Genomic DNA, 23,062 nt, shown 5'->3' with positions numbered 1-23,062 from the left:
ATTTTCAAAAACAGTGCAGACTAAGAGAATGTTTAGCTCTTTGATTTCTTGTTATTATCATCTTGCAATTTCAGCTCACATAAGCTTTTAATTGTGTCAATGCATTTTTACAAGATGCTAAGAGCTTTTTGTATTGAATTTCATACCAGACTGTATGTTTTTTTCCTAAATTAGATTTATGTTAAGCTGTTGGATCCACTTCCATTTGAAAAACATTTCAAAATAGCATACGAAAAGCACACCTCTTATCCCACTTACTTTGCATTCCTTTGGGCATCATTTGCTATATGTACTGCCCTTTACATTCTTCTTCCAAGAATGGTGTTGCTGATTAAAAGTCTGAAGTTTGTGGAAATTACACCAGCTGGCAGGGTGGGTTCTGGCAGGCCTTGACTTAAGAAAAATTAAAAAGCCTTTGTAGAAGGTGAAACTGGCTATTGAGAAAAGCGGGTGGAGAAACCCATTCAATTGAGAAAGGCTTGACCACCCTGCCCAGGGTTATGAAACTGGAAAAATGATTTTTTTTTTTAATAGAACTCTTAAGTGTTCCCTCTCTAGAGAGGGACTATTGTAAGTTCAAATAGGAGACCAGACCCAGGACTTTATTTGGATGTGCTATTTTTCGGTTTCATCATGTTGGTGTCCTGCTGCAGAGCAGTGAGGTCCCAGCGAGGTGGGATCTGTCACCTCCTGCACAGGAGGGGTGAAATAACCACCAGCTCCGAGCTGTTCCACAGAGACCCTCTTTGACCAGCCTAATCAGATGCTTGATTGATCTGCTATTGACCGGACTTATAAATATCCTTTATAAGGATTTCAAGCTTTGAATCTGTAAGGAGCAGGGTTTTTCAGTGTAGGAGAAGATGCTTGGATGGTTATTGAGTGAGGCCAGAGCTGTGCAGCGACATGGGCGAGGCCTTCTTTGTGTAAGGAGAAAATGCAGTGCAGAGCAGAGATTTAAATCCCCACCTTAAGACGTGCTAAATGCTGAACGGAAAGAAAAATACTAATTTGAAAGGGTATTCTGTCTTACTATATAGCTCAAGTTGGAAATTCCACACACTGCATTTTTAGCTCGGCAGAGCTCTTAGGTAAATACAGCAATGCCACCAGGGGAATTTAATGGCAGGAGTGCTGAGTGTAGTATCTCTGTGCTGATAGAAGCTGTGTTTCCACTAGAGGCAGATCATTACGCGCTGGTGCCGCGATGGCTCTGGTTTTTAGGGCTTTGAAGGAAGATTTGTATTGGAAATAGAAGCTTAAGCTTCCCCGTGTCAGTGGAGAGCGTAGGACTGAGGACTGGGTTCGCAGCGAGCGAGCAGGGATGTGGGGATGCAGGGATGTGGGGATGCAGGGATGTGGGGATGCAGGGATGTGGGGATGCGGGGATGCAGGGATGGGTACCGCCGCTGCCATGGCTACACTCCTGCTCCCCAGGCAGCAGCAGTGTGAGGATGCTGCCAGTGCTGAGATCACACCCCTGATTGTCAGACAGCTGGCACCCCGCCCCACCTGAGAAGTGAAAAGGAGAACGAGTGATTTGAGTTTTCTTACCTCGAAAACGGGATAATTTTAGCTCTTAGTCAAAATGTTATTTTTTTTTCCTCTGGAAAGATTAAAACGCGCTACAGTGCTCATTCTGTGAAATGCTTTAAAAATTAATGTAATTTATTATTAGCCAGCCCCTTAGAGATGGGTAAGTGTTATATAAGGTTCCCCTGCTAATCAGTCCTCTGGAGACGCCGTGCTGGTTGTGTCAATGTGCCGCTGTTACCCATTGCCAGGGCACAGGGATCTGCTTCACCCCCTCCTTCAATCCAGTGCCTTGTTTGAAGTCATTCTTGAGGGGGCGGGGGGAAATTAGCTCTTAGTCAAAATGTTATTTTTTTTTCCTCTGGAAAGATTAAAACGCGCTACAGTGCTCATTCTGTGAAATGCTTTAAAAATTAATGTAATTTATTATTAGCCAGCCCCTTAGAGATGGGTAAGTGTTATATAAGGTTCCCCTGCTAATCAGTCCTCTGTTAGCTCTTAGTCAAAATGTTATTTTTTTTTTCCTCTGGAAGGATTAAAACGCGCTACAGCGCTCGTTCTGTGAAATGCTTTAAAAATTAATGTAATTTATTATTAGCCAGCCCCTTAGAGATGGGTAAGTGTTATATAAGGTTCCCCTGCTAATCAGTCCTCTGGAGACGCCGTGCTGGTTGTGTCAATGTGCTGCTGTTCCCGTGTCCCGGCGCCAGGGCACAGGGATCTGCTTCACCCCCTCCTTCAATCCAGTGCCTTGTTTGAAGTCATTCTTGGGGGGGTGGAGGGGAGGAGGGAGGAAAACTGCTGAGCTTTGCAGATTGGAGGCAGTTAAGGATGTGGGACAGCGACAGAAACTGCTTTTCTTTATCTCCTCAAAAGCCTAAAATCTCCTTTCCCACAAGGCAGGCAGGTGTGGTCTAATTCACGCTGGGCTTTGTTGTGTGTGGCCCCTGCAACTGGTTCTTGCTGGAAAAATACTGGAATGGGCTTAGAGAGGGTGTCAATGTTGCATGGTTTTTGAAGGAAGATGGTGGGTGCAAAATGCTCACCCTCTCTGGCTGACAACGGATCTTCACCTCTGAATTTTTACACTCTGGAAATAATGTGACCTGGGGCCGTTTCTAAAGCTTTGTGTCAGCTTGTGCCAAGTCTGACTCCAGCTGGGCCCTGCCAGAAGGGAAATCCTTAGGAGTTCTCCCATACTTTGACTTGTTTTTCTTTTTTAATAGCTTTTATTAAGCCAGAAATCAAATGCTAGTGGATCTTTGTAATTCATTGGGAACAAAAAAAAAAAAGAAGAAAAAAGCCTGAAGCTTTGGGCTGTTTCTAAAGCTTTGTGTCAGCTTGTGCCAAGTCTGACTCCAGCTGTGCCCTGCCAGAAGGGAAATCCTTAGGAGTTCTCCCATAGTTTGACTTGTTTTTTCTTTTTTAATGGTTTTTATTAAGCCAGAAATCAAATGCTAGTGGATCTTTGTAATTCATTGGGAACAAAAAAAAAAAAGAAGAAAAAAGCCTGAAGCTTTATTTTGAAATTAGTTATTTTTTCATAAGCGTACTGGTAACAGGCAGGGTACAGAATGTCAAGCATGAGGAAATAGAAAGAATGCACCTCATTCTGCACTGGATGGAAACCTTCTGTAATTTATTATTAGCCAGCCCCTTAGAGATGGGTAAGTGTTATATAAGGTTCCCCTGCTAATCAGTCCTCTGGAGACGCCGTGCTGGTTGTGTCAATGTGCCGCTGTTACCCATTGCCAGGGCACAGGGATCTGCTTCACCCCCTCCTTCAATCCAGTGCCTTGTTTGAAGTCATTCTTGAGGGGGCGGGGGGAAAGAGGGAGGAAAACTGCTGAGCTTTGCAGATTGGAGGCAGTTAAGGATGTGGGACAGCGACAGAAACTGCTTTTCTTTATCTCCTCAAAAGCCTAAAATCTCCTTTCCCACAAGGCAGGCAGGTGTGGTCTAATTCACGTTGGGCTTTGTTGTGTGTGGCCCCTGCAACTGGTTCTTGCTGGAAAAATACTGGAATGGGCTTAGAGAGGGTGTCAATGTTGCATGGTTTTTGAAGGAAGATGGTGGGTGCAAAATGCTCACCCTCTCTGGCTGACAACGGATCTTCACCTCTGAATTTTTACACTCTGGAAATAATGTGACCTGGGGCCGTTTCTAAAGCTTTGTGTCAGCTTGTGCCAAGTCTGACTCCAGCTGGGCCCTGCCAGAAGGGAAATCCTTAGGAGTTCTCCCATACTTTGACTTGTTTTTCTTTTTTAATAGCTTTTATTAAGCCAGAAATCAAATGCTAGTGGATCTTTGTAATTCATTGGGAACAAAAAAAAAAGAAGAAAAAAGCCTGCAGCTTTATTTTGAAATTAGTTATTTTTTCATAAGCGTACTGGTAACAGGCAGGGTACAGAATGTCAAGCATGAGGAAATAGAAAGAATGCACCTCATTCTGCACTGGATGGAAACCTTCTCTTTTTCTGCTTTAAAACAGTCCCTGGTACCTGTCTGGGGGGAGACATGGTCCTGATGTGAGGGTGGCAAACTCCTCCAGCAGCAGAGGTGGGGGTACCAGCAGTGTGCCTCATCCCATGCCGTGGCCACCAGTTACCTGAGCTGGAGTTTTATGTCTGCTTCAAAGGGAAACTGGACTCCCTCCCGAATCGAGTTGATTTACTGATCTTTAAGCTTCTGTTTGAGGCACTTGGAGCTGAGCCTTCTAGTCCTTCTGTCTCTCCTCCTCATCCTGACTTCGAGACGGGAGCTCGGCACCTCCCAGAACCAGATTTATCCTCAAAATCCCCACTTCAAATTCTCTGCTTATTTTCACATCTTACACTCTTCCTGTTTTCTTCTGTCAAAATTTGATGCGAAAATTTAACTGATTGAGTAAAACACATAGCTGGTGCTTGGTGAACAGATTCTGCAAGGAGATTCCAAAAAATATGTTTGATCTTTTTTTTTTGGCCACAGTGATCAGGCTTCCTGTTTGCTTCTAAAACAACAACAAAAATTTGCAGAATTAGTATAGGAAGCGGGGAGTTCTGAGACTCCCCAAAGGGACTTAATTCTTGTGAAATTTTTTTTCCAATGTTGTCAGCCAAAGGGACATAAAACACCAGACCTGTGGCACTTAATTAAAGCCCCAGCCCAGCCTGTTTTTGGCTGTGTGTGGGTGCACATCGCTGCGGGAGAGCCCCCCCGGGGCAGCATCCTTGGTTTCTGGAAGGTTTCCCCCCCAGGTACTACCCATGTGGGTGTATATATTGCTTCTTGGTTCTTCACATCTTGCATGAGGCTGCCATTGCCATGACCTGCAGAGGACAAGCAGGGTCCAGGCACTCCCTTAGCTAAAATACTGGTTTTTCACCTTAAGGATTTGCAGTCTAATTTGGCAATACTGGAAAGAAGTGGATAGAATTGGGGAAAGCTGAAGGCAGGAACAGGAATATTGTGTTATTAAATGAGAATGCTTCCTTTGTGTTCATCTCGCTAGCAGAATTTTTAAAATATCTCATGATTCTAAAGAATGGTCTGTGATATTTGAAGAGTTATGTGCTATTTATGTATTTTTGAGTGTAAATACATCCTAATTATAATGTGGCTGGCTGCTCTAGAGGAGAGTATTCTGTGTGCTGCAGTGAGGGCAGATAAATAACGCTGCTCTCAACTGCAAAGTAAGAGATGAAAGAGCTGTAAAAAACTAGCGTTTGTGGAGCTGTGAAAAATCAGAAAGAAGTGGGAAAACCGACTGCGTGATTGTATAATGCTTCACCGAGAGAACAAATCTGAACTGAAAGAATATCTTTATTTGTTTTGTCCCGTGCCCCCCCCCTGCAACCCTGTGTATCATCCAGCGTGGAGGCAGAGGCACTATTTGACAAGTAAAGTGGGGTGAGAGAGGTTAAGTGAGAGAATAAGCACAGAAGCAGCCTTTTAGTTTGTTAAAACAGATTGCTCATTCAGTTGCCTGTGACGCGCGAGGGAAGTGCATTTCCATCTCAGGCTGTCTGGAGAGGAGAGGAATGACAGCTCCTCACATCTCTTCAAAGATGCCAAACATTGAGCTGATTCCATGGGGAAACAATGGAAATGGCGCCGCAAATACGCGGGGACCCAGCTTCACATTTGCCTGGATAGATAAGCCAGGAGGACTTGGTTCATCCTTTGCACCCTAAATTTCAGTATCGTTCTGTTCTTCAGAACCCAGTAACCTAAAGAAGCAATCAAGGAAATGAATTGTCCGCTCACCATCTTGGTTTTTTCCCTCCCTCACAGAAAATGAAGGAGTATCTGGAAGGCAGGAACCTGATAACAAAGCTCCAGGCCAAACACGACCTTCTGCAGAAGACCCTGGGAGAAAGTGAGTGTGGTGCCCTCTCCTCTCTGCCCTTAGCCAGGCTCTTGCACTGATGGGATTAGGCAGCTGAGTGTGAGGGTCGGGGATTGCTGGTACAAAGTGGACACCCTCATGTTTTATGAATTTATTTTTCCGCTCTGCAATGATGGGAGAAGCCAAATGACCTCCATGGCTGCTTGATTAATGATGAATGGAAAATACTTAACGAATCACTAATGTGTGTTGCTTATTTGTTAAAGTAAAGCATATGCCCAGGCCTTCGTCCTGCCCTCTTCCATACACACACTTTCTGCTTCGCACTTAATAATCTGTATTGGGGCAAACCTTGTGATTTACAGTTTCCTGATGAGTTGAGAAGTGTTGCCTTGTTAGGCAGGTCAGAAGTTTCATTTTTGTGGTAGTTCAGCTTCTTCTCACCTCTGAGGTCCAATTTAGACCATGCTATGGTCTGGATAGCGTTCACCTACGTGGGCACGGGCTTTTATTGGGAGAATAACAAACAAATTTCAGAGCATGTCAAATATGTTGCCTGTCCAGAGGGCATTCGTCAGGGGGCAGCCAGAGCTGAATATGCATTTGCTGTTAGTGTCAGAACAAAGGAAGATTTCTTTCCCTTCATGGTATGGGCAAATCCTGTTGGCCAAACACGCTTAAACTATGCATCCAAGTTTCCATAGAAACCTCTCTGCCTCCTATTTGCAGAGGAGAAGGTTTTAAGAGTCTAAATGTCAGGGCAAAAAAAAAAAATGGCTTGACTGGTCGCCGGGTTTATCCGTTGGAGCAGGGCTCGGGGTTTGATGTGTAACTTAACTGGGCTCCCCACAGTTTATGGTGTGCAAATCTTCGGAATGAAAACTTAAAACAGCAGGTGGTCTTTGAAGTGCTTCGCTTTCAGTTCGAAAATGCACCATAAAAATAAAATACTTATTGCTCCAGTAATTAAGAGTTTCATGTTTATCAGGCCCAAAACCACTAGAAGGTGAGGAGGGACCGTCGTCGTCGTTTTGTGGTTTATTGTTTGAAGTTGCTGGTCTCTTCAGCTGGCCTGCAGAAAGGCCGGGGCACAGATCTGTGTCCTCGGGGTATTTTTCTTCAGCCTCTAAATATCTCCAAGTGACACCCGTGCTGCCCCTGTGACTAATCCCATCCCTGGGTCACCGCTGACCCCTGCATACCCAGACCTATTTCCCCTTAACCTGCCTGCCCCCCGAGCCCGGCTCCAGCTGGGGAGGAGGGGGAAAAAAAGAGGAAATTAAATGCGATTTCTGTATTGCTATGTAGATTTAAAGGCTGCTTCTGTTTTCTTCACAACCCAGAGCTTGCTTAGTCTCTCCGTTGAAAGGTCCCAGTGTGGGTCAGGGCGAGCTCCAGCAGCTTCGGGGAGGGAAAAAAAAAATAATCAAAAATCACTTTTGTCATCTGTGAGATCAAAAAGAGCTGAGAAAGGGAGGTGCGTTTCGCCTCCAAAAGCACATTAGCTGCAGGTTCATGGTACAAACTGGGGACCGTGCCTAGACTTATCCATAAAATGTCACTTAATTGGGAAATGGGCAAATAAAATTCCTTTCACAAGTCCCCGGGGCGTGGTTAGAAGCTTGACTGAAAAAATGTGCGTTCGGCTGCGTGTCTTCAGTCCCTGGGAAATCCATGGTTTTGTTAACGATTTTTATTCTTCTTTGCCCCATCCTCAGGTGACATTTATTAGTCCTCTTGCAAATTACCTTAATCTAAAGATGACAAGTTCCAGTAATAAAAATAGCAGCGAGTCTTCCTATCTACGAGTAATTACGTCCCCGCCTACTGTACACATTTGTCACCCTAATGTAGGAGCCCCTTGATGTTGCCACAGCCGTGTAATTTATATATATGAATATTCTATGATGAAAATGGGACAGATGGCTGGAAATTCTGCTCCGGAATAACATTTTCATGTAAATTATGCACTGTTTTGGCTTTACGTGGGGAGAGGAAAGTGGCTATCGAGATGTGTTCGACTAATTGTCAGCCATCAGCAATTAGATGTTTCCCTCGTTCATTCTTCCCTCTCCCCGGGAGCAGGAAGGCAACTGTAGGGAAGGTGGATTTTCAGCTGGTGGAAATCAGTGTGGCTTCACTGATGATGATCTCTACCAGGGAAAGATCTGGCCTCCACAATTCCCAGAGGCACATAGTAGGGTTTTTTTTTTGTCTCTCTTACTCCTCGTTACTCCAGCCGTTCGCTTGGCCGCTGCCTTGCAAACTCAGTGCAAGTCAATGGAATGGGTTGGTTTTTGTTTGGTTTTTTTTTTATAAATATATTTGTGGAAAATATCATTAAACGTCTGCCTCCCTAAAATTAGCTTAATGCCAGCACATTCGCTCTGTGGGCTAACAAATCCACGAGATGTTTTCAGTCTTACTAAGTGGCTTTATAAAGTATAATCTCTGGCCCCACCAGCTCCCCGGGGAGGGGGAGGGAGGGGAGGGGTTGACAAGCCCAGTTTTTTGGCAGCAGAAATCAACAATTATAGAATGCACAGGGAGCTCGTTTTCAAAAACAATACTTTCCAAAGGATGAGTCCTCGGGCAGCCTGAGCTCTTTGCTGGATTTCCTGGTTGACTGTGGTGGAGATGGGCTTCGGTGGGTTCCCCAGGGGGGGGCAACCCCCACCCCAGAGCTGCCCCCTCCCTCTCCCCTGGATTTTTCTACTCCATCTCCTCCTAAAACTGCCTTTGCAAAGCCATTAGAAGTGTTTCCCCGTTCCTCTCTCCTAATGCTGTATTTTTTTTGTCCTCTCAACAGGTCAGCGGACAGACTGCTCCCTCGCCAGGTAGGTGTGGCTCAGGGGATCTTTTTTTAAGGAAAATCTGTTGCAAATTGGTCACTGCCATCCTAGAGCAGTTACCAGCCCTCTATATGTGTCTGTTAGAAAAAGATACTCATTTAGCTAATATATGAGTAAATTCCTGCTGGTTAATATGACTTTAAATGCCATCTCTGTTACCTCCATCAGTGCAAGGTATAGCTTATGCATATAGATATGTGTATAGAGCTCATACCTCTGTTTAGTAGCCTCTGGCAGCTGAGGAATGAGTATTTCTTTTGATGCTGGTCCTGCTCAGACTCCTCTCCGTGCTCCCTGCTGCCCTACGCTGCCACCAAATTGTGACCATACCCCTGCTGGCAGGGCCACTTGTCCCAGCAGGCTGGGAAATGGATTGGGGTTAAAAATAACCAAAGGAGGAAAAAAAATAAATTAAAAATATACATGGAGGTCGTGTACTTTTTCTTGCCCCAGGGTGTTTAATCCGGATGAGGAAGGGGGCAGGCAGGTGTGAGCAGCTGATTTTTGATGTGAGAAACTGTCACCCAGAGAAGTGTTCTTCAAACTAAGATTTTTACAAACCCGTTGGTATTTCTGTGAGGGAGGTGGGTCCGTGGCTCCCCAGGGTTTATCCGCGTGGTTGGTGTTTTTGGGGCTGGAGGAACGTAAATTGGGAAACTCTTCCTCCCGTTGACGCTCCCTGCGGAGCCGCGGGGCTGGATTGAGGAGCTCGTGGAGAATAAAATAAACTTTTCATTTTTAATTAGGACCCATCACGGAACCATAACTAAGCTTCTCCTGATGGGGTTTTTATAAAACGTAACAAATCTCCATCTCCAAGTTGATGGATTCTGGGGCTCCGCTGGGCACGAGGAGCCGGGGCAGGGGCTGTGCATCATCCTGCCTGTTCACAAAAGGCAGGTGATTACTGCTGATCCGGAGTCATTACTACTTTTCACATTCCTTACAGCAAAGCAAAGCTGACAGGTCCTAATTAGAGCCTGACATCTGTAATAATAAAATATTATTCATCACGAAACAATTTTAAATATCAAAGAATCATTACTGCTAATAGTTTAAATAGACCTTATTGTCTGTGACAGCCCGTGGAATCTGATTTCTTTTTTTTTTTTTTTTTTTTTTCATTCAGTGTTTTTGATTTTTATAAAAGGAATTTCCTCTGAATTAACACATTGTACAGTCTTTTTAAAAATCACAGTTCTAATCACCTTATTTATAATTCAGCAGCCATCTGCCCTAGCAGGGACTTGGCTTGAATGATACATTAGGGCCTCGCTACTGTTATCTCTCATGCTTCATTTTTACAAGAAACTATAGGAATTTTAAACCCCAGTAATAAATTTTGAGGGGAGAAAAATCCCAGCAAAGCCAGGCTTTTTCCTATTTTTCTACATTTAATGTCTACCAACATAAATAAATGAGACCATCAGGGTTTATACTGGAGAGGCTTAGCCTGGCCAGTGTGTGCTGGTGTTTGAGGGCGTTTTGTTAGTTATTTGTTTGAAGTCTTATCAAAAACTGGACTAAAGCCTCCAGGATGGCTGCTGTTACAGCACAGTGGGATGCTCCCACCCAGCTCTCCCCTCTCTGGAGTGGGCTCTTTCAGGGAACGGGGATGTGGAATTTATAACAACCTTCATCTCGAACCGGGAGCCCGATATGACAGATCCCCATATGGTCGGAATTAAAATGTCAAGGGCAATCTTTTGTCAAAGCAGGGGACTCCCTCGTGTCAAGTTCAGGTTTTTAGTGATTTAAAGTCACTTAAAAATCTTTCTGAGGTCCCGTAAATTGAATGAGACTAAGTCGTTATGATGGACTTGTATCTTTGGCTCCTTCCCTTCTCCAAAATACGCATGGTTTGGAACGCTGAATTAAGGAGGATGGTGATTGTAGAGGATTATCTTGACTTTTCTGTTCTGTTTTTCCCTCCTGCACCGACGGGTGGTTCTGATCTCCCCAGCGGCCGGCGCAGCTCCACCATACGGAAGCAGGTAATTAATAAACATTTCCTTAAGTACCAAAGCAGGGATAGGTGTGTGGTTGCAAAGAGGAGGGCAGGTGGAAAACAGGGAAGTGCTTTTACTCTTCCATCTCTCTCTCATATGGACCTTTTCAGTCTTGCTGAAGCAGAACTGGTGGCTGCTCTTCAGTGACTTCAATCAGTAAAACATGGATCCACAGCTTTGATCCGTTTTCATCGACAAAATTCAAAAGTAATTTTACTCTGTTTTGTCAAATCTGGAACCAAAAATGCCAAGCAGCCTTGAGCAGTCTGGACAGTCCTGGTTTATGGGTTTCACGCTGTTGTTTCTTTGTCCCCTTTCCCTTTATTTTCACTGGTGTCCCAGTGCAATGCTGTTCAACCAGTAACTGCTGGCTGCTGGTGCCACCTTGTAAGAACAACTTCGACAGAGTTGCTTCTTCTCCCTGGATGCAGAGGATGATCTGTTACTTTTTAGTGTCTGATGAGCTAAAATGGGTTTCTTTGAGATGGCAGAAGAACCAAACTATTTGTATGTTGATCCTGTAAAGACAAAATGTGGCTTGGAATTTCATTTCATACGGTCTGTCTTGGGGGGCTGCTTTGTAGTTTTTAGGATCTTTTTGTATTGGAAATTAAGTAAGAGAGCAAGGTGTGGGTTTGATGTGCAGAGTCAAATCTTTCCCATTTTCTGAGTTTAATTGGTGTTCTTTTATGCTCTAAAAACAGTCCTTTTCTATGCTGAAAATTAAATACGTATGTGTCTCGATTGCCATTTTCACAAGTCGTTTTTGGGGTGTCTCAGAAGCATGTTCTGGCTCAAGTAGAACTGATGGAGTCTCTGATTTGGAAACCTAAATCCCTGAATCCCCAGCTCACAGTAACATACATGAAATCACTTGTGTGGGGTTTTAAAGGGTTCTTTTGATTCTGACCTGACAGTTTAAAACATAAGTGCTCAGAGAGTTTTAATCTCTGCTGGAGACCCAGAATATGTGTTTCTCTGAGTTCCTACTGTCAAACTCACAAATAAGTGGGGGGGTTATAATGCTGTTTGGATGATGATTAATAAAGCATGTCCTCGGGGGCAGCCGAGCAGCAGAATGGCCTCTGAAGTGTTCTTAATTGCTTGGTGTTGTTCTGTGCAGTGTAAAGGAAACTAGTTCTAACTGGCTAGGGCTAATTAGTAGAGAAATTATTGTCACTATATGACCGAGTTCTATGACACTTCAATAAAACAAAGAAAAACATTAAACAAGTTAGGAAAAGGGTTGAACTGTTGGGTTTTTATATATCTCTATATATTTTTGAGCAGAGGACTGTCATCTTTTTGAACTGACTGTAGTGCGATACTCGAGCATCCTGACAAGTGAACGTTTTGATATGGATCAGAGGCATTGCTGTCCAAAACTGCTGTAGAAAAAGCTATACATAAACAGAAACTTGGAAGTTTTTAATCACGTGGTAGTTTTAACCACCAGCATCTGACCTTAGGGCACCTGCAGCACTTCTCTTGCTTGGTTGCTGTTCCCCAAAACGGGAGGAATAACTGCAGACATGGCAGAGATTCACTTGTCTTAAAAGTAATCTGTGATGCTGTGAAGCAGAGCCTCGGGAAGTCGAAAGGCTTATTTCCATACTGAAAGCTTCAATTAACGTTGTTTAAGCTGGAAACTGGTCAATCCAGAAGTTTTTTCTGTGTTTGGACTGAAGACAGTGTTCTGCAGAGAGGTACCTCCATGGTGGCCGTAGGGTACCGATGAGCTGTTTTAAATGTTTGTGACAAAATAGGAGTTTGATGCAAGCCTGAAATAGCTCATATTTGAGATGTTTGGTAATCGGTCCAGAAGGTAAACACATCTGGAAGTGCATGGGAGCAGAGTATTGTGTGTTCTGACTGCTCTTGTTTGAATGTCTTTGTGCAGGATTCCTCGCAAGCCATTCCCCTGGTGGTGGAGAGCTGCATCCGCTTCATTAGCAGACACGGTGAGTGTAGGGACAAAAAGTGCCCTGTGATGTGTCTAGAAAATGATGGACGATATGGAAGCCTTCTGAAAAATGTTCAGAGTAGCTCAGGACGTGGTGCTTGTGCAGAGGAGTCCTGGAGAGTGCAATACAAAGGAACTATTGCCGACTTTTTGGCTGTATTGTTGGTGTTGTGTGTCTCATCGCTTTTCCAAATGGTTATTGCAGATAACTGACCTTGCAAGTGTTCTTCTTCCAACAGTATCCCTTTGTTTCTTGTGAAATAAGGTCCCCGTCCTTAGAAATGCCTCATGCCTCATCTCCACTCACCTTTTTTTAAGCCCTGAAATGTGGCCTTCGACAACAATAACCTGCTCTTCCTAGAGGAGGAGGAGGGATACTTAAAATACTTGAATGTAGGAGGTCAAGTAGTGAATTAATTGCTTACATATTGCCTCAATGAGATGATTTATACCTGTTTCAAAGGGTAACTTCACAGCCTTGAATGCTGTGAAAGATTTTCTATGTTTATTGTCATTTGTTTTCATTTTTAATCGATATCATTTGTTTGTAGCATGTGAAACAGCTGTTAATTAACATATGTAGAAAGAGGTTGAATTTATCTTCATTAGCCAAGACACAGAGCCAGATAGTAGGTCCCGTTTAATTTTCCTTGTTTAATTACCATTTTAGAAACTATAATCTAGAGTCCTATTCTCATCATCACTTGGAAGAACCCAGTGCTATAATCCTTCATTAAGGCCATACTTGGACATTTGCTGGAAGAATCATTGAAACCTCTTTGCAATGAGAACCAAATCGGGGCCAGCAGGACATTTTGGTTTTTAGACTCCTATTCCTGGTTTAGCTCAGATCCCCAACGGAAAGATTTTTCCAACAGATTCAGCTGATTTCATAGAATCATAGAATCATCTAGGCTGGAAGAGACCCTCGGGATCATCGAGTCCAAACGTCTACCCTACTCTAAAGTTCTCCCCTACACCATATCCCCCAACACCACATCTAAATGTATGATTTGTGCTCTGAATGTCAAATCGTGGCCGTGCAGGTACAGTTTGTAATTGGGAGGAATGTGCAACAAATCCAGTTTAGGCAGAAGAAATGATAAAACTGTGCCTGACGCACTTGGGCTGCAGGAATGGGTTTTGTTGGAGGTAGCCTGACATTTCCAAGCGTTGGGCTGCGTAGGTGTGGGATGAATGTCATTCTCATTCCTGCTTCTCTCTGCTCTTGGGATTCTTTCTCCTCGCTGTGGGTAGCTGTGTCACAGCCACAGCCTCACACTGCAAAGCTCTCCTTGCCTTGTGATAAAAAAACACTCGGGAAACAGAGAGGAGGCAGCCCCAGGTGCACTCAAGAGGGATTATTAGTTTATAGCCCTTATTATAAATAAGGCAAAGATGTTGCGACATCCCCTGTTTCAGGAGGTCTGCAGTTAAAAGGCTTGACTGAACAGGAGTGGATTCGTATACTTGGTTCGTTAGTTGATTTACAGTTCACATAGTGGTTTGGGTTAGAAGGGACCTTTAAAGATCATCTAGTCCAACCCCCAGAATTGCAAGGAACCTCCACCATCCACATACTCCACACCCCTGGACTTTGACAGAAATTGTGACAAAAGGTATTTAAAATCCCAATCTATTCAGCCTTCGTTGTCCATTACCTATGGGTACTAGGACAGGAAGAGGGAGTCTCTGGCTGGAACCACCTCATACTCTTCATTTACTGCCCCCATTTCTGTTTTACTTTTAGACTGGCACTTCACTGACTTGGGGACTCCTGCAATCTCTTCACTTTCTGAGGCAGCAGCACAATACAGTTTTCCCTTGAACAGATCTACCTTGAACTGGGACAGGAAATTAATTCCTAAAATGTTTGCGTTTTGCTTTTAGCAGAATTCTCCACCCATCCAGTTTATCTTCCCCTACCCACAACTGGGCTTCTACCTCTATTCCCCACATTTTTTCCTTCCCGCTCCCAATATCCAGACAGATTTAGCTTGTTGCTCATCTCACACCTACCAACCAAGTGGTTGTGGTGGTTGTAGCTCGGAACATCTCGCCTACTCGATAATTGGATTTAATCACGTTGCTAATGCTCACTTTTTAGCAAGAATGTCTTAAAGTCTACCCTAAAGCCCCTCGACAGCAGGTCATGCTGGGGTAATTAAATGCTTCCATTTCAAATGGCTGATTTGCTCTGGGCCTTTGCGGTATCGCTCTTGCAAAACAAACTGCTTCATTGTGTAGTTAGCCCTATTTCCCTTCATCCCGTTATTTTATGGCTTTCTCTGGGTTGTAAAATCCTTTGGGGATCCTTCAGGGTAAAAGATAACATGCGTGGCTTTTATAACCCAGTTATTCTGTCAGTTTGCGGAGAAGGGTTAATATTTATTCTCCGTGGTGTCAAGGTCTGTTTTTACATATTCTGTATGTGCTTGGACACATGTAAGGGAAAGATGGCTTTTAAAACAGCACTCTTTTGCCTGTGTTGCTTATGTTTCCTTTATCATAGGAAAGCTGGTGAAAGTGCCAGCTTATCTTATCTTATCTTACTGTTATCAACATCTCTTATTGTCTTCCAGGTTTGCAGCATGAAGGGATATTCCGAGTGTCTGGGTCACAGGTTGAAGTAAATGACATAAAAAACGCCTTTGAGAGAGGTAAGGAGGATCTCAGAAATTGTTGCCAAATGTATTAATTTGTTTCAATATTCTGGAATGACATGGTATATTTTGTCCCTTTTGGTTTTTGTGTTTCCTAAGCGAGTCCTGCCCAAACACTTTTCTAGTCCTCATTGACCTTGAATAGGCAGTTGTTTGGCATTATGCTTTATTTCTTGTACAGTGTCTGTACAATAAATATTCTGAATTCAATCTTCTCTCATGTCTTGATAGTTTATTGATCATTTCTAACACTAAAGCATATAGAGAATTTCATTACCAAGTGTAACTGCATTTTCCTACCCTCTTCCCCCAGCTCTTTGTGAATAGATTGGCTGTTAGTGGATGAAATTCTATGTTTTCCATGTTCTTGAGGCATAGCTTGGCTATATTTTATTCTAAATATCAGCAAGTGAGAGAGTAAATTTCAAGACACTGCTAACTTGTTGTAGCTTTTAATGGATTTGATTTTCTATGGGGAAAAAAAAAATCCATACAAAGGCAAAGAACAGCTGGGAACCTCCTGACTCCTCGGCTTCTGGCTGGGCTGGTCTCCCTGGCAGAGCAGGTCCCAGGGACTCCTCGGGCAGTCCCTGCAGCCCCACTCTTGCTTGGGTCCCTGAAAAACAGGGCTGGTGTTAATTCCCTGAGTACATCACTCTAAAAGAACGTGGTCAGTGTGTTTTTACACTTGCTGTTGGAAGAGATGAGCAGGAATCGCTTCGGCACAGCAAGTTTATTTTGCTCTTGGGAAGAGAGGAATTTAATGGACAGCATGTATGAAACGTGGCATCTAATTCCACTTGTCTTCATCTCCATCTACCTGAGAATTAAAATCCTTGAGAATAAAGGAAACAGAAACGTGTGCCGTAGGCTGTAGGTTAGGGCTTGATATCAGAATGAAAGACCTCTTTTTTAAATAAAGGAAATAAATACCAGGCACCTCAGGAAAGCAGCCAGTGGTTCCAGCACTACCACGCAGAAATAAAAAAGGGGTTGTGGTTTTCCCTTCATCTCACTTGTCTCTGTAAAGCATATGATATACAGAACTGACAAAGTTAACAATAATGTCTCTGCAGTTTATTACTTCATCCAGAGCCCTTGGTGGCAGTTAATATCAAGGATAATACTCCGGTTTGTAGCGGCCCATTTATTATCCTGTGTGTTATTAAGATAATAGGCAAGCTTTGGTAATTTCAGTCACATAATGGATATATATAGCTTCAATTTGAGGATTGCCCCATCATTAAATCTAATTATATCTGATAGGGAGTTTTCCCTGGGGAGCAACCCCTTAAGTGGGCATCTTTTCTTTTGTAATACAGACAAACTGTGGCATATCTGCAGTGACAAATTATTATACTCTCCCCCCACTCACCCCCCACCAGTTCAGCGTAAGATGCCTGCATCCCGCTGAGCCGGGAGCACGAGGCTCAATGGTCTCTTGGTGGGCACTGAATCCTCCTCAGCATCAGCTGGGGGTTTGCATAAAGACCCTTTCCTGGACTCATGTGGTGTTCACCTCCATGATGGGGCTGCAGAGTTCACACCCCACCAAAATATGTGGAGCTGGGAGCCTGGAAGTGTCACCACCACTCCAGGATCCACACCACCCTCCCGGGGTGTGAGCCAGGCGCTCCAGTGTCAGACTGGGAGCTGCTGGGCAAAATACTGGCCCAGATCTCCTGGGGCTGCTGTTAGAGACATCCCTTCTCGCCCGCGGTGCAGGAGAGAGCTCTCTCCACCTCACACTGTTAGAGTGCAGTGGGTGGGATTAACTTTGTGCTGATAAATCCTATTCTCCAGCTGAGGTGCATCCTTCCAGGCTGATTCTTTTCTCCATTATGGTGATTTTTTTTTTCTTGCCTGTTTTTCTTTGCTTGTCACGAAGGGGAAGATCCGTTGGCTGGGGACCAGAATGACCATGACATGGATTCAATAGCAGGAGTTCTGAAGCTCTATTTTCGAGGGTTGGAGCATCCTCTCTTCCCCAAGGATATCTTTCATGATCTGATTGCCTGTGTCAGTAAGTATATGAGGATCTGAAAAGAAATAGGATTAATTTTTCCAATCTCATCTTCCACTGTTCTCTCTTTCCCTCCCCCTTTTATCTTGGCTCCAAAATAGCCCTTTTATGGTTACTTTGGCTGGTTTGGGTTGCACCGGTACCCTAGTCTCTATTAGCCAGAGTCCATCCTTATTCTAATAGCAATTTTTTAATGAATGAGCAGGGCGACAGAATTAAATAGATTTTAAGGGCTGTGTCGTGCATTTTTATGAGGCAGTGCTTCGTAATAGGATTCTTTTAAAACAGAATAAACCAGAAAGCTCCACTTCTGAGAAATAATCTTTAAGACCTCTCACTCAGAAGGTGTCAGAAGTGTCCTCTTGGAAAGGGGGATCTCCAGCAGGGTTTGTTGCCCTGCCTGCTTTCCCTCACCTGGATGGGGCACCTGCTGGGCATCTCCTTCATCCCTTTAGCTACCGAGGTGGTGCTCACCCACCTTTTATCTTAACCACGAGGGCCCATCTGTTGACTCCAGTTAAAGAATATCAACCATGAGGACAGTCACAGTCCAGTTGTTAACATTTTTGGTGGTTTCTCAAGGCGGTTCTGGTGGGCAGAGAGTTGTTTGTGTTTTTTGTACGTGAGCAAACTAATTTTAAATAGCCTGGCTATTGCCATGTCCCTCAGAATCAAAGAATGATTCTATTGTCCAAGTAGTGAAATGGCCTTTGCGGTGGCAGCCTTTGAAGTAAAGCAGAAGATAACTGCTTCTAAAATGGCTCGTGGTTTTCTTCTCCTGATAAATGCATTTACGGAGTTGAATTCACATGATATGAAAAGAAAAATCTGCTTCCAAATAAGTTCCCCCTTCCGAGATGATTTATGCTGCCCACTTATTTCTCAGTAGGCTGCTGCACACAGAGCTTTTTGCCTCACCCTTTAGCTATGTTAATTTCCCTTTGAGTGTTATACAGTTTCTTTTTTAAACACCCACCTTTGGAAGCTCACTTGAATGAGCTATTGTGCCAGAGCTATTGAAGCAGATGACATCCAGTGCTCCCACGCTAGGAAGGAACTTGCAGTGAAGTTTTCACGTGTTTGAGGACCTTCTTTGTCAAAGGCTTCACCAGCAGGTCCTGCTGCCCTTGTGTTCCCGTGCCACGCAGCGCCAGAAGATCCAGGAAACAGGCAGCCCCTTCCTGGATGGGGCTTGGAACCACCTGGTTTGGTGGGAGGTGTCCCTGTCCAGGGCAGGGGGCTGGAACTTGATGATCTTTAAGGTCTTTTCCAACCCAAACCATTCTATGATTCCTTCCTCCCGCTACCCTTTTGGATAGTTTGCACAGGAACCATCATATATTGGTTGGGTTTGGCCCCGGTCGCGAGGTGTGGGTATGGTGATACGATGATGATGACTCTCTGGGGCTCTTTCTTCCCTTCAGCAATGGATAATTTACAAGAGAGGGCTCTCCACATCCGGAAAGTGCTTCTGAACCTGCCGAAGACCACTCTGATTGTCATGAGATACCTCTTTGCTTTCCTCAATCAGTGAGTATCCCCGAGGGCACCTGAAAGGTTTACGTGGTAGGTTTGGGACAAAATTTAGTGAGACTAAAATTGTGTTTTAAAAAATGGCACCGTATAGAAATGATAAGTTTCCAATTTGCTGGGAGATCCTTAAGAAGTGGCCCCAAAAAGGGACTAGAGAAGCTTCAGGGCCTCGGAGAAAGGACCCTCTGCACACTTGATCTCAGGCAGTTAGGCAGAGAGCACTGATATAACTCTGATATCGAGTGTTGGGCTGCAAGTGGACTATGAACAACAGTAATACAGAAGAGTTAAAGATGGAGATTAAAGAGTAAAATCCTACCCTTGCAAAATCAGGACTTTTCACGTCGTTTTGCTTGCAAGCTCCCTTTAGGGTTTCTATTTCATTTCTCTGTAAATGCCATCAGTATCTTATGTTCTTACACAGACCCAGAACATCTGAACAGCAGAAAGCCCAAAGCAAACCTTCCTAGCTCAGCTGCATGTTCTCCAGCAGATTATGATGATGATGATAATAATGTTGTTTCCTGCTCTTAACTCTCCTCCCCACTCCTGTCTTTTGCAGTTTATCTCAGTTCAGTGAAGAGAACATGATGGATCCCTACAATTTAGCCATCTGTTTTGGGCCAACGCTGATGTCTGTGCCTGAAGGTCATGATCAAGTCTCCTGCCAAGCTCATGTCAATGAATTGATCAAAACTATCATCATCCAACATGAGAACATCTTCCCAGGACCAAGAGAGCTGGAGGGTCCCGTCTATAGCAGAGGTGGAAACACGGAGGATTACTGGTATGATGGGTACTGCTGAGAAGAAGATGAATGGGTGGATGTTTAGTTACGGATTAGTGTGCGACAGTCGTGCCTTCTGCGTTGTCTAATTCTGGATTCGAGCATCTGGCCCAGCCTTTCAAAAATCTGTTTTATGATGGAGAAGATGGCTCTGGTGTCTCTGGAGAGTCATCAGCTCAAAAGAAATAGGCTGGTAGAAAGTAGCTATTCAGTTGTCAAACGTAGCTCACTTCTCTTGGAGGGCAAGGTTGTGTGGGGATTTTCGTGGACGTTCTCCTGTGGTAGCTGCCAACGTCAATCTTTTTTTTTTCTTTTTGTATTTTTTCTCCTGCTTTTGCCTTTTTTTTTCTCCTTGTCTTGAGTGCCTTTGCTTCAGACACAGGGGTCACTTGCAGCTGAACCTAGAGAGCTGTGGCATGGTTTAATTTTCAGGGTAGCGGTGGGGGAGGGAGGAGGGAGGAATGCGAAATCACCGTTTCCATCCAGCCTAAAGCTCCAGAGGCCCGGCCGCGTGTTCAGTCTGAAAGGCACATCTGGAAACAATTCAGCCAGAGCGGCTCCTGTCATCTGGGGTGGAAGGTTGGGGAGTGGGGGAAGGAAAGGAGGTGTTTTCTTTCCTACTGGCCAAGCTGATGGCTCCCTCTGAAAATGAGGAATGTTAAATTGTGTCCTGCTTCTCTCTCCCCCTTCCTTCCCTCCTCCAGTGTCCCAGGAATGCAAATGATTGTTTTCATACACTAAAATAAATACGTTTTAGAAGTGAAGTCGCTCTGGTGACAGAGCTGGCCTTGTTTGCCTGACTTGTTTCAGAGGAGCTTTAACTCTCCGTGTCCGTGCGGCGAGGAGAGGCTCCTCTCCACCGACTGCTGCTGCAGGAGACTTGCCAGAGCCTCTCTTGGAAATTCTCTTGGTTTTACCCTTCCCTCTGATGTTTTTAGCTGATGTTGTATGTGAAAGAAAAAAAATGAAAGAATCTTTATGACCTTCGAGAAACCCATTAACTTAGGGGAGAGGTTTTGTCCCTTAAGGTGAAGGGAATAAAACTGTGAAGTGTTGAGCACGCTCTGGTTTGGGCGATGCTTCACGTGAGCGTGGAGGAGGCAAAACGTCCGGAAAAAAAATGAAAGAATCTTTATGACCTTCGAGAAACCCATTAACTTAGGGGAGAGGTTTTGTCCCTTAAGGTGAAGGGAATAAAACTGTGAAGTGTTGAGCACGCTCTGGTTTGGGCGATGCCTCACGTGAGCGTGGAGGAGGCAAAACGTCCTGGAAGGCGATATCAATTTTCTGAAGGCATTTGTTTTTTCTTCATTGCCCTTCCTCACCACCCTGACCTGAGACCCTGTCAAGCAGAGGAGGGCAGAAGCAGGCAGGGCAGGCTGCTGAACGTCAGGAGAAGCATCTGGTTCCCATTCAAGCCTTCTCATAGCCCTGGTATTTAGGTAGTTGTTAGTTATTGCCCACAGGGCTCCCTGCCGGAGCGGGCGGCGCAGTGAACCCTCGATGTTCTGCTGGGGAATGGAGCCCACAACGTCTGTGATCTCCAGGTGCCCCTTCGTGCCAGGGAACTGGCAGATGGGGCTCTCAGGGCTCTTGTGGAGGTTGCCAGGGCTGGGTGCCACGGCTTGTGTGTGCCCCACGGCTCCCAGCCCACACTCCCTCCCAGTTGGTGGCTGCTGAGGAGCCCGGGACAGGGTTCAGAGCTGATGACATGTTCGGGGCCGTGCTGTGGGCATTAAACTGAAAGAGGGGAGAGTGAGATCTCAGAAAGAAACTCTTTGGTGTGAGGGTGGGGAGAGCCTGGCCCAGGTTGCCCAGAGAAGCTGTGGCTGCCCCATCCCTGGAGGGGTTCAAGGCCTGGTTGGAGGGGGCTTGGAGCAACCTGGGCTGGTGGGAGACCAGGACCCAGGGGGTCTTTAAGTTCCCTTCCAATCCAAACCATTCTATGATTCTACGGACTGTGCTGCATCTGTCTGTCCATCTGAGCCTGCATGGGGACAACCAGAGTCCTGTGTCTCAGCCAGTGAGACATGGGAAGGGCAGGGAAGAAGAAAGCTTCTAGATGCTCCTCTTGCACTGCGTTCCTCTGGCCGTGTGTAACGCCTGCTCTTCACAGCAGCCTGACTGTGGCATCCTGGGCTGTGGCATCGCGTGACAGAGACAGGCTCTGCAGCAGGGACAGGGCCTTTGGTGGAAAGTGCTGTTGGAGGCACGGGCAGGAGGAAGCACGGGGTCTCTCTGCAGTGTTTGGATCTTCAGCCTTGGCTGTAGGCGACATGACTTCACAGTCTGCGCGAAACCTTAGCCCTCAGTGCTGTGTTCCTCTGGGGACCTCCCTTTGGCTTCAGGTTCTTCTGTAAACTTTATTAAGTAGCATAAAGGCTTTGCAAAGGATGGGAAAGGTTGATTCCTGAGGTACTGACTGAGAAGGTGGTGGGGAAGCTTCGTGTCCTGTGGATTAAGCTTAATGAGACGCCAGAATTACCCAGACATTTTAACCCCCTTCTCCTTTTTCTTTTTTCTCTCCTTTAAGAGAGCACAGGAGGTAGATTGCCAAAGGGAGAGTGTGGCCATGATCACTTTAACCATTGCAAGGCCAAAATGAGGGATGAAGTTATTACTGTGGGAAAAGAATTAAAAATCACTTTCAGGGAGGCGATTTGTCCTGTTCCTCAAATCAGGATGATGAGTTACAGCATAAAAGTGCAGCAAATGCCTTTTGTCTTTAGGAACAGCATCTGGTAAGATGAGGAGCAGTGTTTTTTTCCCCTTGGACAGGGGCAGGCAGCAGGTCTGCAGAGCTGTCTGGGAGAGGCAACGGGTCCTCGGCCAGTTTCCTTTCTGCTCCTGGCCTGAGGGACCCGCTCATGTAGCTTCGTAGGAAAACATAACCTTTGGTTGCCACTTGTTGGCTATTGATCCTTTCAAAGCTTTTCTTCACACAAAATATAACAGAGTGCTCGTGGTGGCCCAGGTGATCAGTAAATAAAGATTCCAGGCGATTGATCTGGCCGTGGGAGTCGTTCGGTGAAATGAATGGGACAATTTAAGATTGTGATAAAAGGGAAGGAGGGAGATGACAAACTCAGACCTGGAAACATCATTATGAATTGAGAAATAATTTCCCCCAGGAAGTGGCAGCTATCTCGTCAGCCATCTAATGAGCTAATTAGAGCAATGGAGAATGCAGCTGAGGGAATAATTCTGGCATGGCAGAGGGGAGCTCGGCCCAACATCCTGCTGTTATCTGACTTGTGAACATCTCCAGAGGTCTGGGTTGTAAGATCTGAAGTTGGACTTTCCTGATAGTGTACAAGAAGGCTAACGAAGATGTTGAGTTTGCTTGATCAAATAAGAACTTAGCTTGAT

General features: G+C 44.9%; 1 protein-coding gene across 1 annotated transcript in view; it reads left to right on the top strand.

The window, feature by feature from the left end:
* SRGAP2 (SLIT-ROBO Rho GTPase activating protein 2) overlaps positions 1–23,062 on the top strand; it is a 121,964-nt gene that overhangs the window by 84,231 nt on the left and 14,671 nt on the right. The window contains exons 11-18 of the mRNA XM_014955456.1: positions 5,809–5,893; positions 8,673–8,700; positions 10,679–10,709; positions 12,625–12,685; positions 15,270–15,347; positions 17,239–17,373; positions 18,798–18,903; positions 19,469–19,693. Coding sequence (XP_014810942.1) covers positions 5,809–5,893; positions 8,673–8,700; positions 10,679–10,709; positions 12,625–12,685; positions 15,270–15,347; positions 17,239–17,373; positions 18,798–18,903; positions 19,469–19,693 — 749 coding nt within the window. The remainder of the gene's footprint in view (positions 1–5,808; positions 5,894–8,672; positions 8,701–10,678; positions 10,710–12,624; positions 12,686–15,269; positions 15,348–17,238; positions 17,374–18,797; positions 18,904–19,468; positions 19,694–23,062) is intronic.

This window comes from Calidris pugnax, unplaced genomic scaffold (assembly GCF_001431845.1).
Source record: "Calidris pugnax isolate Ruff unplaced genomic scaffold, ASM143184v1 scaffold215, whole genome shotgun sequence".
Lineage (NCBI taxonomy): Eukaryota > Metazoa > Chordata > Aves > Charadriiformes > Scolopacidae > Calidris > Calidris pugnax.
Note: the sequence above shows the minus strand (reverse complement) of the source record. Positions and strands in the feature narration are given on the sequence as shown.